This window comes from Anabrus simplex, chromosome 2 (genome assembly GCF_040414725.1).
Source record: "Anabrus simplex isolate iqAnaSimp1 chromosome 2, ASM4041472v1, whole genome shotgun sequence".
NCBI lineage: Eukaryota > Metazoa > Arthropoda > Insecta > Orthoptera > Tettigoniidae > Anabrus > Anabrus simplex.
In genome coordinates this window covers 631343517-631360109 of record NC_090266.1, presented here as the reverse complement: position 1 = coordinate 631360109, position 16593 = coordinate 631343517, and the positions used below count along the sequence as shown (strand labels likewise).

General features: G+C 40.0%; 1 protein-coding gene across 7 annotated transcripts in view; it reads left to right on the top strand.

Moving 5' to 3' along the window:
• Window positions 1-16593, top strand: part of LOC136864291 (proteoglycan 4) — a 975577-nt gene that overhangs the window by 459172 nt on the left and 499812 nt on the right. For 6 of the 7 annotated variants that reach the window (XM_067141070.2, XM_067141075.2, XM_067141072.2 and 3 more), the window contains exon 4: window positions 3951-4090. In XM_067141070.2, coding sequence (XP_066997171.1) covers window positions 3951-4090 — 140 coding nt within the window. Of the gene's footprint in view, window positions 1-3950; window positions 4091-16593 lie in introns of those variants that run through there. The other variant, XM_067141081.2, reaches the window with a different exon arrangement.

Below are 16593 nucleotides of genomic sequence, written 5' to 3'. Positions count from 1 at the left end.
ACTCCGCAAATGCGGCCTATTTTTCATGTTTCATTCTGGTAAGTCCATCTGAAACCTGGGAATAATTTTCCATTGAACATAATTCTTGTGATAACAACAGAATTCATTTTTTTTTTTTGTTATTTGCTTTACATCGCACTGACACAAATAGGTCTTATGGCGACGATGGGATAGGAAATGCCTAGGAGTTGGAAGGAAGCGGCCGTGGCCTTAATCATGGTACAGCCCCGGCATTTGCCCGGTGTGAAAATGGGAAACCACGGAAAACCATCTTCAAGGCTGCCGACAGTGGGACTCGAACCCACTATCTCCCGATTACTGGATACTGGCCGCATACAACAGAATTCAAACCGAAACATTTTAAATTTACATTTTTAAGGGGAGGGGGTAATTTACTTAGAAGGGAATTATGTATCCCTCTATACTGTTTGAAATAAACACGAGTAGTTTAGCCCTACGATCCTTCTCCCCACCATCTTTTTCCGATTTCGCACCCTGCATCTGGCAGCTTGTCCCTTGGTACACTGTCATATGTCTTCCCTAGATTTGCTACACGTAATTATCTCTGTCTATATCCCTCGTAGCGGTTTTGAATTACTTGACGCTTACTGAAAATCTGGTCCTGACAACCCTACGAAGTGGTTTTCATCCAACTTATTCTCAACCATTGATCGCACCCATCTTTCCAGCACGCCTGTGTACACTTCTACAACGAAATCAGTTCTAATTTTTTGTCTCAGATTAAGCCAGGGCTAAACAAACTATGTCAATGAGATGGTAAAATAATCCAAAATTCAGCTGCTGCGAATTAATACAACTATTGGACGAAATACAATCAGTGCGATTTACAACATAGAATTATTCTATAAATGCAGTGTGGGCTTCGACCTACATGTGGCCAAGGCTGGTCCGTGGTTCGATGGCTCTGCACTCCGACCGACCAACCAAGCAGAGGATGGGTGGCTGTGGCTCTACCGTGGATCTACGCCTCTGCATTCGGAAGACGGAAGGGCTGCACCCCACCGTCAGCTGTCCTGAGAATGGTTTTCCGTGGTTTTCAATTCTCCTCCATTAAGGCGAATGCCGGGTCAATTCCTACTATAGGCTACGACCACCAGTCCCCTCACCTTCTCCGAGCATCTCACTGGCCTCTAGGAGGCCCGCTGTCCCCTTCAGGGACGGAATTAAAACGTTTTAGTAGTGGTAGTGCTGTTAGTACTAATGGTAGTAGTATAAAGTAGAAATTTTGTACACAGTTATAGATTAGGCTTATTTCGTATAACCAAACGGAATTTTTCCAATGCAAACCTAGAATTTAAGATTATTAAGAGTCTGAAGTTCTATCTGCAAATCTACGGCAATGAAGTAGTGGTCAATACATCGTATTTTGTGAGGGAATTCAAATATACTATTATAGTATTATCTGCTCACTGTTTTAACTCCTAGACACATGGTCTGTTAGTTTCGAGTTTCGTTGCATGATATTACTATTTCAAGTCACCCTGGTTACCTACATATAAATACTTGGCTTCATCCACTTGTATTTTTCCCCTGATTTTTGATAACGGTAATATGCAAATTAAGTGAACCGTTGTTTCAGTTTGCATAAGACTTCATAAAGGATCATTCATTGAACAATTGTAATTTTCAGATAGTAAGATAACATTTCACTTCTTTGATATTGGTATGTACCATTCATCACATTTTAGATTCTAATTAAGTCATTCACATGAAGAATAAGAAGTAACATTCCCAGAATTATTCTTGAGATAAGAATAGACATTTTTATTGCAATTGGCTTTACGTCGCGCCGACGCAGATAGGTCTTATGGCGACGAAGGGATAAGAATGGCCTAGGATTGGGAAGGAAGCGGCCGAGGCCTTAATTAAGGTACATCCCCAACATTTGCCTGGTGTGAAAACGGGAAACCACGGAAAAACATTTTCAGGACTGCCGACAGTGGGGTTCGAACCCACTATCTCCCGGATGCAAGCTCACAGCGGCGCGCCTCTAACCGCACGGCCAACTTGCCCGGTAAGAATAGACTTACTGCAATATGTTCATTAAAGAAGAGAATACTTACAGGAGGTTGAAGAGGAAAGAAAAAGCTCCGACCGATTAATAAAATGGGAATTAGTACTATGATTATGCATTGCACTGCGGTTTCTTCTTGTGATGGCTGCTGCTTAACCATTTCAGGCCCTGCATTTGAGGGTAAATAGGAGGTCACACTCTGATTAGCACTCCGTGCGCATTTCCGTAGCGTAACTGTTAGCGCTATTAGCTGCCGTCCTTGATCCCAGCTCAGGCATAGATTAGCAGATTAGCTGCTATGTGTATTGAGAAGGGAAGGTACCTAAAAGGACCTGAAACACTTCGGACAATAGAAATATAAATATATTTATTTAAAGTTAATTACAAGTAGGACCAGAGGTCCCTTTGGCTGTAACTAACTGCCAGTTTAACTTAAATGTATCACCTAACATACAAAATCTAATAAAAGAATACATAAAAAGCGTTAGATACATTTGCCTACTGAGGATATAAGAATAAAATTAAAAACTAAACATCTAGGAGATTACAATAATACTTTTAACATTTCATAAACATACACTATACTAACAAGGAAGCGAAGACGAAAGAGAAACCTAAGCATTTTAAAGCCGAGGATGAATTAAGAGTAAAACTGAGCATCTAAAATGTATCTAGGGGGTTATGATATTTCGTACTATTTAATGTGAGGACACTAGTTTACTTACTCTTAGCACTTCGCGTTTGAACACTCATTCATTAATATTTTGTCTTCACGTCAGACCCTTCATCGCAGCAGATATCAACATTGGATTTGCATAAAGAACATTTGCAGTTTCTAAAGATAAGAGCAGACTCATATTGTTGCTGAACTTACTGTTTTGTTTTGAAATGTTTATAAACAGCAATTGCAAAGATGAAAGAAACTCTTAATGTCCACTTTACAGTGCTGTAACTTGAAATAAATGTTGTTACATTCGGTTCAACAAGTGGGAAACGTTCCGGTGCCACCAACTTCTATCAACATATGACCAAAAATATGTAGACAAAACAGTTCTTCGTGGTAGTATAAATGTACTGTATTGTAAACTAGAAACTAAACCATCTTATAGCGTAGGAGCGCATCATGGCAAAAAAAAAGAGAAACAGAACATTTTAGTGATCTCAAAAGTCTATCGTGGCAACGGGACATTTTGCCAAAAAACAGGGTGAATGGACACCACATGTAAGCCACAACTTATCTCACGTGATAATGGTAAAAATTAGAGATATATTTTGATTTAAGCTATTTGTTTACCACTCCTTGCTCATTGTTCAAAAGATGCCCGACGCTTTGGCTGAATGGTCAGCACACTGACCTTGGGTTCAGAAGGCCCTGAGTTTGATTCCGGGCTGGGCTGGGGATTTTAATTACATCTAACTAGTTCCTCTAGCTCGGCGGCTGGGTATTATTGTTCATCTTAATACATATCTTTAAATACATAGAACACACACGACAGAAACCACCAAAGAAACACGCATTAGTGAGTACATCCCTCCATATAGGGTTGGAGTCAGCAAGGACATCCTGTCGTAAAACGAGGCTAAATCCATTCAATGTGCCAACCGCAGATTGTTGGTAAAAGTTCAGGACGAAGAAAAACAATAATAAAATGCATTTTTCATAAGTTGTAATCGAGACAACGAAGGGAGAGGTCGTGTTGTGAATGATGATTATTACGCGAAAGGTACAGTATTCACAATATATCAAACAAATTGATCAAGTACGGAGCACTGAGTGTCTATTTTGATGGATGGACCTGTGTCCAGTGTACACTGTGAGTTTTGCTTAGTCGAATCTTTTTAGGAACAATGCAATTGTCTAGTCATTAGTTGCTACTCGGATGGCCCTCAATTTGCCACTGTTCGTTTCTTGCAGGAACTCAGTCAGAACCTGCGCTCCCTCGCCGGAAGAAACACCCGGAATTGGCCTACAAGACGCATGAATTTCTTACAATGGGTGAAGTTGGAGGTTCGGACGATTCCTTGGATTCAACCGTATCTTTCGACCGTGCGCGGGTGAGTAAGCACAACTACCTCCTATGACTCTCGTTCACCTGATGTCACCTTACTTTCCCTATATTATTATCCTAATTATGGGAAGTAATCGATACAAGTTTAAAACAATAGTAAAGGGGAAGAAACGTGACAGTGAATTCAATTTTATCGTAAATGTGTACTTTTCCAGCAGTGAATGGCTAATATACATAACAAATATATTACTTAAAGAGTTAGGGCAAGTATGATACAACAATTAACCTTCCATCAACCAGAGACTCGAAATTCATAAATAGCTACAAATTCTGGAGATAGTTTAAAAAGATCTAAAGGAAGCTGAAAGTCATAACAAATGAAAGTTCTTCCCACTTTTAATTACGATGAATAATTAAAGTTCCCAGTAAAAAAAAACAGCAATATAGGTAGCATATTTCCAACAGATTAACTATCTGGCATGCAGGTCTTCGTTCTGTTATAAAAGCAATCATATACACTGACTGACAGAGCAAATGCAACACCAAGGAGGAGTGGTTCGAAAGGGATGAAAGTTGGGGAAAAAACAGAGTCGGCACGGAAGAATAATTGATGTTTATTTCAAACCGATATGCAGGTTACACAATGCGCACGGCATCGACTCAGTAGGATGTAGGACCACCGCGAGCGGCGAAACACGCAGAAACACGTCGAGGTACAGAGTCAATAAGAGTGCGGATGGTGTCCTGAGGGATGGTTCTCCATTCTCTGTCAACCATTTGCCACAGTTGGTCGTCCGTACGAGGCTGGGGCAGAGTTTGCAAACGGCGTCCAATGAGATCCCACACGTGTTCGATTGGTGAGAGATCCGGAGAGTACGCTGGCCACGGAAGCATCTGTACACCTCGTAGAGCCTGTTGGGAGATGCGAGCATTGTGTGGGCGGGCATTATCCTGCTGAAACAGAGCATTGGGCAGCCCCTGAAGGTACGGGAGTGCCACCGGCCGCAGCACATGCTGCACGTAGCGGTGGGCATTTAACGTGCCTTGAATACGCACTAGAGGTGACGTGGAATCATACGCAATAGCGCCCCAAACCATGATGCCGCGTTGTCTAGCGGTAGGGCGCTCCACAGTTACTGCCGGACTTGACCTTTCTCCACGCCGACGCCACACTCGTCTGCGGTGACTATCACTGACAGAACAGAAGCGTGACTCATCGGAGAACACGACGTTCCGTCATTCCCTCATCCAAGTCGCTCTAGCCCGGCACCATGCCAGGCGTGCACGTCTATGCTGTGGAGTCAATGGTAGTCTTCTGAGCGGACGCCGGGAGTGCAGGCCTCCTTCAACCAATCGACGGGAAATTGTTCTGGTCGATATTGGAACAGCCAGGGTGTCTTGCACATGCTGAAGAATGGCGGTTGACGTGGCGTGCGGGGCTGCCACCGCTTGGCGGCGGATGCGCCGATCCTCGCGTGCTGACGTCACTCGGGCTGCGCCTGGACCCCTCGCACGTGCCACATGTCCCTGCACCAACCATCTTCGCCACAGGCGCTGCACCGTGGACACATCCCTATGGGTATCGGCTGCGATTTGACGAAGCGACCAACCTGCCCTTCTCAGCCCGATCACCATACCCCTCGTAAAGTCGTCTGTCTGCTGGAAATGCCTGCGTTGACGGCGGCCTGGCATTCTTAGCTATACACGTGTCCTGTGGCACACGACAACACGTTCTACAATGACTGTCGGCTGAGAAATCACGGTACGAAGTGGGCCATTCGCCAACGCCGTGTCCCATTTATCGTTCGCTACGTGCGCAGCACAGCGGCGCATTTCACATCATGAGCATACCTCAGTGACGTCAGTCTACCCTGCAATTGGCATAAAGTTCTGACCACTCCTTCTTGGTGTTGCATTTGCTCTGTCAGTCAGTGTATTATTTACAAGAAATTTCGCGAGGGCAAATGGATTCGAGATTAATTTTGACATTTTCTTTAAAACTAATTTAAACAAACTTTGCGGTGAATAAAATACATAAACATTGCGGTAATATGTTGCCCTGCTCTATTTTCAAATTTTTGAGGTCTGTACTTCTATGCCATTAAGTTTTTTGAAGATAATGAAGACATTTTAAAATGAACAAGTAAATACTGAAGAAGATAATTGTCATCAGAGAAACAATTTATTCACCGGAAAATTTTCGATGATGGATACAAGACTGAAAATTAACGAATTTCTAAATCTAAAATCTTGTCATCTGAAGTTAAAAAATGAAGAAAGGAAGGAATGTGGAAAGATAGGATCTAGATAAGTTGAAAGAAAACAGTGTGAGGGATTGCTTCAAGGAACATGTTGTTCAAGGATTAAATGAAAAGGCTGAAGGAAACACAACAGATGGGGAATGGACAGTCGTAGAGTACGAGATAAGTAGATCTGCTGAAGAAAGGTAAGATCAAATAAGAATCAGTGGATAACACCGGAGATAATAGACCTGTTTGATGAACGGCAAAAATACATGAATGCAAAAAAAAGTAGGAAGCGCAGAAAATAATACAGGCGGTTAAAGAATGAAGTAGATAGAAACTGCAGGTTATCTAAGAAAGAATGGCTGAAAGAGAAGTACAAGGATGTTGAAGGTTGTATGGTTGTAGGAAAGGTAGATGATGCATACGGGAAAATCAAGGACAACTTTGGAGAAAGGAAAACTAGGTGTATGGATATTAATAGTTCAGATCGAAAACCACTTCTAGGGAAAAAAGGCAAGGCAGAAAGATGGCAGGAACATATTAAATAATTATAGCACGGGAAAGAAGAGAATGATAAGTTTCTGGAACAAGAAGAGTTTGTTGATGCTGATGAAATAGTCGACCCAATTTTGAAGTCAGATTTCGACATAGCTCTGAGAAACAGAACCATGGCACTTGGAGTTGATGACATACCCTCAGAATTACTGACCACCTTGGCAGATACCAGCATGGGGAGTTGTTAATTAATGTTATTGGCTTTACGTCTTACTAAATACATTTACGATTTTCGGAGTGTGTAAAATGTATAGTTTGAAAGTTGTTATACCTATTACCAAGAAATCAGGCTCTGTCAAGTGTGAAAACTACCACACCATTAGTTTAGTATCTCACGCTTGCAAAATTTTAACACGTATTATTTGCAGAAGAATGAAAAGACAGGTTGAAGCTCAGACGGGAGAAGATCATTTTGGCTTCAGAAGAAATGTAGGAATACGTGAAACAATCCTGACTTTATACCTGATCTTAGACGGTCGAATTAAGTAAGACAAGCCTACATACATGGCATTCGTAGATCTAGAAAAGGTCTTCGATAATGTTGATTGGACCAAGTTAATTGCGATTCTGAAGGCGATCGGGATCAGGTATGGAGAAAGAAAAACTATCTCTATTCATTACAAAAATCAATCTGAAGTGATCAGAATCGAAGAATATGAAAAAGAAGCAGCAATCCAGGAAGGAGTGAGGCAAGGCTGCAGTTTGTCCCCTTTCTTTTTCTTTGTTTATAGTAAAGGAAATCAAAGAGGAGTTTGGAAAAGGAATCACAAATCCAAGGGGAGGAAATCAAAACTCTGAGATTTGCCGATGATAATGTTAAGTTATCTGAGTCTGCGAAAGATCTGGCGAAACTGCTGAATGTTATGGCCGGGCTGATTGGTTCAGACGGTTGAGGCGCTGGCCTTCTGACCACAACTGGCAGGTTCAGTCCTGGCTCAGTCCGGTGGTATTTGAAGGTGCTCAAATACGTCAGCCTCGTGTCGGTAGATTTACTGGCACGTAAAAGAACTCCTGCGGTACTAAATTCCGGGACTTCGGCGTCTCCGAAAACCGGAAAAGTAGTTAGTGAGACGTAAAGCCAATAACATTATAATTATTTGTTATGGGCACAGTCTCTGAAGGACACTAGTCTTGTGATCCCAGCCACTCTAGAGCACACACAAGCATCTCTAGTAAATACAGTACAATGTTATGTATCCGTTCGTCTTGCGACTTGTCTATGACAGGTGAACTGAAGATGGGGTAGGAAGGTGTACGTTTTTAAATGAAGTTAAATCATAGTGTTGGTTATAAAGGAACGTAACTAAATGTTTTCTCTGTTCTGAGAACACAGTACATGTGAACTGAAAAATGAAAATAAGACAGCAAAACTGAATAGCTCCTTTTTTAAAACGAAATGAATAATGTCCGAGATAAACTTCATTGATAATTATTATAATATAGAGTATATAATTTGTTATGAAACTAGCCGGTGTTTCCGGTGTTTTACATTTTTATATGCAGGCAATGGGATTTTTTATTTATGCGAGAAAGGCACTACGCTGATTCTCTGCTTACGGGGGCCAATGACCTAGATGTCAGGCCCCTTTAAACAGCAAGCATCATCATCAACTCTTCTTACGGTTGATCGTTGGTTGACTCTAGGTGGAATTGTCCCCAAAACAATGTATACAAAAGAATTAAAAGATGTTTGAAAAGGAGCCCTTCCATTAGTGGATACACCAATGTTTCTATTTTATTATGTGCTCGATATCTTGTCCATGAACAGTTATGCCAATTTTTCGAGGGGTGATGCCACAGACCAAAGAGTTTTCCTCGATATTGTAGAACATGCTGCGATGAAAACAATCATCATCATCATTTCGGTATTATCGTCCCACCATCAGTTTTAAGGTGATGAGTCTGACGGAAAAATGATCAAATATTGACATGAGTAGATGGTACAATTTTGTGTCTAAGGAAATGATCTGGAAAATGATTACGAGTGACTTGATTTACTCTGTGGACAGATATTGTGTTCCGTAATACAACACTAGATCACACTCGGGCTGTCGCACATGAGATGGCGCTACCGCTGGAATATGCTGGACCATCTGGTCATGAACCATCTATTAGGGCTATTGAAGAAGCTTCTCAGTGGAAGAGAATTACAGATCGTCGGTGAATTTCAGTGTCCTGATCCTGATTTCTTATATGCAGAGATAGACAGCTTGGTGTGCCGTTAAACAAGTACTCAGACAAGTATGGAGTCTATGGGTAAAATTTGTAATAATGATAATAATAATAATAATAATAATAATAATAATAATAATAATAATAATAATAATAATAATAATAATAATCCTCATAGCCTTGACGGACATTTTGCCAACCTAACGACTGCTGCTCGGTCCTAAGACCTGCAGATTACGGGGTGATGCGTAGTCAGCGCGACGAAATCTCTTGGCCGTTGTGCTTGGCTTTCAAGATCGGGGCCACTATCTCGCCGTCAGACTGCTCCTCAATTGTTCTCATGTAGGCTGGGTGAACATGGAGGCAGCCTGCAGATCCAGTTAAGAGTGCTTGACTTGAGTTTCGTAAATTTACGCAGGGAGAAGTCTTGTTGCCTTTCTTATTGAACCGTCTTCTTATGTTCAATGATCGGCTCAAAGTGAATAAAATAAGGACGGTCATAATTCGAACTCACTTGACTAAATTTTGTACAAGAAAGTGAGCTGGTAAATGGATTGGATAAGAGTAGAATAGATGAGTGAAAGAATATTTTATTATCTAATTAATGTAGCACCCACGAGAAGAACGTTATTTATATATCATTTCGTTGTTACAGATATTCTCTGAAAAAAATGAAACCATTTATGAAATTCTTCTCTCTATTCTTGGAAGGTTAGTCGTGATATCGGGGCAATTTTTAGGAATATTGGTACCATTCATTGCTGAGCTTCCATATTCTCGTGATTTCTATGCCTAGAGGAGCACGTTAGGAGACTGTGTCGTCTGTGTTTCACTTTGGAACTGAAATTCACTCTCTAAAATTGGAACAAATCTTTTCACATAACGAATTTCCTGTATCTTTTATACATATTGTAAACGGAAAGACAGGCATACCGTTTTTGTATACCTTTTCCGCTGATATTCAATGTATTGCAAATATTTCAGAGAATAAAATTCATCTACCCTCTTGAACAACTTTGTCTCCAGTTCCATACAGAAAAGGAAACTTTTTCTCGAAAATTACGGGGCTCATATAAGTTATGACTAATAATGTCGAAAACGTATCAGAGATGTAATTATAATTTCCTAAGTTAAATTTCAAATCCTTATAACAAATCTCTATGCTTATTAGTGGCATGTTTTTCTTACCTTTGTCTACACAGTGCAACTAAAGAAGGCAATATTGAATGTATGTAAGTGCTTTTCTTCAGTATCTCGATGTTCACTTTAGAGCACGTACTTCAGCAAGTGATTGTTAATGTCCTGCAGTATTTGTGTTAGCAAATAATGATTTTCTACACACTGTATATACTGCAGGTATATTTCATCTACCCTATGTCACAAACTTGTTTTATGCAATATTTTTGAAAACTTTGATACGGGTTTGAAATTTAATTTTGAAAATGTAGTTGAAAAATACTGTGGTCTTCCAAACTTATATAATAGACTCTTGTAAAATGATTTTAAGATGAATTTCAGTTTCGTTTTAATACCAAATCAGATGTATTTTAAGAAGATTAGGAAATTAGATGTGGTTTTGGAGGGGAGAGGTTATTGATGAACTATACATCATTCCATGTTCAGAAAACAGTTTTGCTCTTATGACAACAAGGTTGCCATATAGAACGGCTCAGCTCAGCAGAATCACGGGACAACCGTGGCATATATATTGATGAAACTCAGTACTTAAGTTCCAAAGAAAAGAAGGAAGAAATTAAGCTGGAATTTTAAAAATGTAAGCTACAGGGGTTGTAAAGGCAGGGGGCTTCTTTAGGTCTTTGCAGCAAAATGGGTAAAATACCGCACATACAAAACCTCAGTATTTAAGTTCAAGGCAAACCGGGAGAAAATAGTGAGCCCTTATTGAAGTGCTCATTTAACTAATCATTCATTTATTGAGAGTACAGTGAATATTTTGTTTTATTGAGTCTTAGTATCATGCAGGGACCGAGGCATGGATTTCACAATTTCAACACGAAGCTTGGAGCCGAGTGTCTATTTGTTCTCAAGCTATATTAACAAAGAGGAGTTTCTACGTGACGCACCCGATCTGCACGTGCTTGTTTTAGAACAAGGAACAAGGAAATAATGGCGTGGACCAACGGACCACATTTTGGAAGCGCGGCGAGAGGCTAGGAAATCATACGACATGAGTTTGAAGTCAGCGTCGGTGACGCGATGATTTGAACCAATGAAGTGCTAGCATCATTCCGATATTGGCTATGAATTTGTTAAAGCAAGAGATTGCCCTGAACGAGCATACAGCAGCGTCTGTGGAGGCGAATTAACAATAGTGACCAGCGCGGAGGCTAGCTACCCTTATTCGGCAGGAGTCTTCGAACTGTAGTAACATCGTGAGAAGAAGTGTACTTTCGGCGAGTGCGGAGTCAAGTATTATGCGTCTTGATCGTGTGGGGACTTTCCAACATTTAGCTCAATACGCTCAGACTTCACTTAATTATTCATGATTCAGGAGCGAGCTGAGAATATTTGTAGACATGGGGGCCTGTAAGAACAATGCCGAGACAATAACTTTACCTATACGCCCTAACATTTCTGGGTGGAATTGAACTTTGATAAATTTGCATTTTAGTATCTTCAAATTTCTGACGGAAAGAACAGTTTTGATATGAACGTTTACGCGCATAGTTGCCTGTCTATTTAAAGTAGATTTTTCGAGGATACGAACGCCACAGTTTCTAGTCCAGCATTGTGTACTGTTTCCATATGTTTGAGCTGTGACACAATACAGTTGAAGTGCGGAGTGAGTGAGGAATTGACCTATTGTCGCGGCCACCAAATTAGGCGGGTGAGGAAAACTGTGCTGCCATCAGATATGGGAATGGCGAAGCGACAGATGGTCAAGAATCGCTTACCTCCGAGCACGGATTGGCAACGCTGATCGTGCAGTGCTGTCTAGCTGAAGCCCACCCGCTCCAGGCCACCTTACCCGAGTCATTCCCTGTCATGCAGCTGTTGAGCTCGCACCGTAAATGCAGTTAAAGATGGATAGTGAATGTATTCAGCCTGGTGTTTCTTCGGGTTATTATCTGAAGAGGACGAAGTAAGTGCGAGAAACGAACAAGAAACGCCTCTGAAGCGTCGTTGGTTGGAAGGGCTTAAGAAGAAAGATTTATCCAACCAGACAAAATCCGTAATTGTGAATGTATTGCAATACGTGCAGAAGTTGGCCGACTCAAATATTTTGCAGGCTGTGAACTTGAAAAAAGCCAAGAATTGACTGCAACAATGTGTAATGTTAGCCTTCGTTAGGTCCAGAGATGTGTTAATAAAGAGAAATATTCACCCAACCAAACATTACTTTCACATCCAAGGAAAGACAACGCAAGGGAGAAAAAGCTTAGTGTACTTTGTGATTTTTCACTGCGATGTAGCTAGGCGAACTGTATCAAATTTTACGACCGTGGGGAATTTCCTCCAGCGGAAAAAGTACGTAAACAGCTAAGAGAGAAGATTCGATATAGTGGAAGTGTACGTTCAATGCGACGAGTGCTGCACAACTTGGGCTTCAAATACAAGAGGGCTAACGATGGCAGAAAATTTCTGCTACAAAGACAGGACATTGTCGTAGCTCGTGCACGATTTTTGAAAAAGTGATACACACCTGAAACATGAACAATACCCGAGGTAACGTATTTATTTAGATGAGACTTGGGTTAATCAGTTGCACAGTAAACAGTTTATTTGGTAACATTCAGATAAGAGCGGTGGATTGAAGGTGCCCACTGGGAAAGATGGAAGACTGATTGTTTACCATGCAGGTGGTATTAAAGGTTTTATACCCCAATGTAAGTGGGTGTTCCTATCAAAGAAGAATAGCCTGGACTACCACTCAGAAATGAACCAGGCATCTTTTCAAAAGTGGTTTGTAGAAGACCTGCTATTAAGTCTGGAGGAACCGTCTATAATAGTTATGGACAATGTTCCATATCATTCCGCTTTACTTGAAAAAGTACCCAATACAAGCTTCAAAGTAGAAAAAATGTACGAGCCTGATGAATTAGCTCTCTCTTGGGGCCACGAGGTAGTAAGGTTGCCACGCTACCACTGCCAATACAACCCAATTGAATTGATTTGGGCTCAAATCAAGAGAGAAGTGGAAGAGAGGAACAAGACATTCAAAATAAAGGACGTAGAAAAACTCACGTCAGAAGCCATCGACCGTGTCACTGCTGCAGATTGGGAAAAGTGCTTCGATCGCGCGAAAAATCTTCAAATAGATGATTGGGCTAATGAAATAGTAAGGGACGAAAGAATAGAGCCATTCATCATCAGTGTAAATGACGACTCGACAGATAGTGAGATAAGTGATGACAGTGACTAAAAAATCTTAGAATGCCTTGTAGCTAGAAACCGATTCTTAATTCATTGTAAATTAATGTAACCATATTCTTTAAAGGAGTTCTTTTTCTGGATTACTCAGTACAATATACAGTATTCAAATATTTAAAGTTATAATGTCATAAAAGTGATACAGATTAATATGTAATCCGAAAGTGTTTAGGGTGTCCTGCAGCATGTGCTGGTGCACACGCCCCGAACTGCCTCAGCTAGCGACATTTACATGATCGCTTTCCGAGCCATTTTCCAGGAAAGCTACAAGACTCACGGAAATATGTTTCAGATAAGAAACATAAGTCAGGCTATCTTTTACATTCCAATTTGAAGGCATCACAGACAGTATGGCTGGTTAGAGGGATTGGGAGCGAGCTGACTGTAAGCGAGCGGACGAATTAACAAAAGATAAGTATTAGATTTGCAATGTAATAATGTATTTGTGAACGTGTTTTAATGTAGCCAAGGGGATAGGTTTTTTAATTATTTAATTTCAGTAGGTTTAGTTGTTGGTTGTAAATACTACGTACTATTTCAGTAAATGTAAGGAAGCTTGTATATTTAAATTAGATAACTGTAAATAACATGTGGACCGATTGCATGAAGTCACAATCTGCCTTTTTATTGAGATTTTATAGCTGAGTGGTTAACATCATTATTTTTACAAGTCAGTTTCTTGCTTTTAGTTTTTATTATTGTTTCGTATTCCTTTGATGTTTGAGACGCAATGAACGTCTCGGGGCTTAAATGTAGGTGTAAAAATGGATTTAAATTAAAGTCAGGAAGGACTATATGCATTAGATTATGGGATTTCAAAGTGTACGAAAACAGGCCGTCATGTTTCCTTTGATTTATTGCATGAAGTGTGGATGAGAATATATGTTGGTGGACATTGGTTCCACAACTTTTGTTAGCGTCATACTTATGATTATTTGAATGTAAATATGGTTGTAAATTAGTGATTGGTTCACGAGTTTCTCGATCGCAGTTTCGAGTCCCAATTATTATTATTATTATTATTATTATTATTATTATTATTATTATTATTATTATTATTATTATTATTATTATTATTATTAATGCGATTTTTTCGAGTTTAACGAGTGAGATATTTCAGTACAACTTTCAGAGGTTCAGACATGATCTATGTCTATGTAGTAATTTCTCAGTTTCCAGTTATTGATTATTACAAACTTGGCCATTTTATTTGAAGTTTAACGTTACGAGCGCTTGTGCTGTGGTATGTGACCAGCGCGATTTTTTTCTTTTTCTTGAGAGCGTAACGTAATTTATATTTGTATCAGTTTTGGCAACTTTAGGACATGTGATATTTTGTGTGATGATGAGTAGGGGGACGCGTTCCTCTTTTTCTAAAGGCTTGCATTTTCATGTTTGAGTAACTTGCCTCGGGTAGAATTGTGAGCAGCGTGTATTAAGGGTTGGACCCCGGATGTATTGGTATTTGCTGCATATTTTGGGAGCCTGAATCTCTGCTTTTTTGTCATTCCGCTTGTCGTAGGCGAGGATGATGCGTGTTCCTACCAAGGAGAGTTTATTTTAGCGGCCTATTTGTGTTGATTTTTTTGGTGTTTGTCCATGTCACTTCGGTTGATGCTGTAGACGACACTTTTTTTATCGCGACGCTTAGTTTTGACTTGTCTTTGATGATATGACAGCGCTGAGGATTATTTTTGGCATGTAATATCTTTCAGAGACCAACGTTGAGTTATGTGTTGAAGGATAAAGCCTACTCTGTTAATTTCATAAATGTTGTGTCATGTCATTTATTTCAGGATACCACGTTGATTTATGCTTGACGTTGTAAGGTCCACCAAATTATTTGTTTTCTTGTAATGTAATCTATTTCAGGAACCTACGTTGAATAGGAAGTGACTGCTCAAAGTGTATAATTTATCTCATTAATATTTTCCAGCGAGACTGTATGTGAGTGAGAGTTGCATAAATGCGGCATGCTTTTCTTGGTGATGCCTGGAAAATATGACGACATGTTTTTGTTCTTTGACGTGTGTATATTGTACCATTTATGTGATTTATATTGGTGTGTGGTTCGGACCCGCAGGTTTTCTTGTGTTCATGAGTATACTCATTATCAAGGTGTACATTTTGATAGGGTGTTTTACCACTCAGCGTAGATTTATTGTGTACAGTTAGATTAGTTTATTTTCACCTCAAGGCGCATTAAAACACGTCTTTTCTTGAAGGTTAGGGACCGCCACTGCAATGTAAAGTGTGCAGGAAAAGGGAAATACTCATCTAATGTGGAAATAATTAACAAACCAGCCAGAAGCGTGGTACGAGCACGCAGATCACAGTGTTAAAGTGCTAAAAGTTAGGAATTTCTCTTGCTAAATGTTACGTATGTGTGTCGGCATACACTTGTTAAAATGTAATATATTTTTGTTCCTCAAGATGAACTCTATAAGCAGTAAGAATGATCTGATTCATGTATTTTTTATCACATTTTATGATTTTTGCTATATATTTCCGTATTGTCTTGTTTATTTTTAATAAACATGTTTTCGTCTAAACTGACGGCATGCGTCGCCTTGTATCATTTATAGCTACTAGCTGACCTCGTCTTGTCCATATTAGATATAAATGTTCCCCATCAAATCCAGGGTGTAATTTTAAAGGTTATTTTTCGCAGTTCGAACTGAGCACGCTTGAGAGTGGCTGACTAGTCTGGGTCATTACCTTGATGGTAGTAAACGGGTACAATATACAACAGATAATATTAATAGGCTCGGGGTGTGGGATGGAGTTGGTTGCATTTAATAAATTTGCCCAGGCAACGCCGGGTACTACTGTGCCGTCATAGCGTCCTATGAAAAGAATGGCAAAAATTAAATGCGCTTGTGACAAAGTGGTAAAAATGTGGCATAATAAAATGCCCTTAAGAAACAAAAGCTAAATAACAAAACCAAGCACATATAAAAATCATAGCGAACTTCTGTATCAGTACAAGTCATGCTGTGAGGTCTCGCTGCATATTACAGCATCAAAATCTTCAGTAACACTTGCTGTACACTAAAAGAGTATTAGAACAGACACACAGTTAAATTGCAGCAGTTATAAGCTGCCGGCGATTCACAGCTTAATGGATTACGCGTTGCATATACCAAAGCAATTCAGAAGGAAAATGAAGGAAGGCAACAAAGCG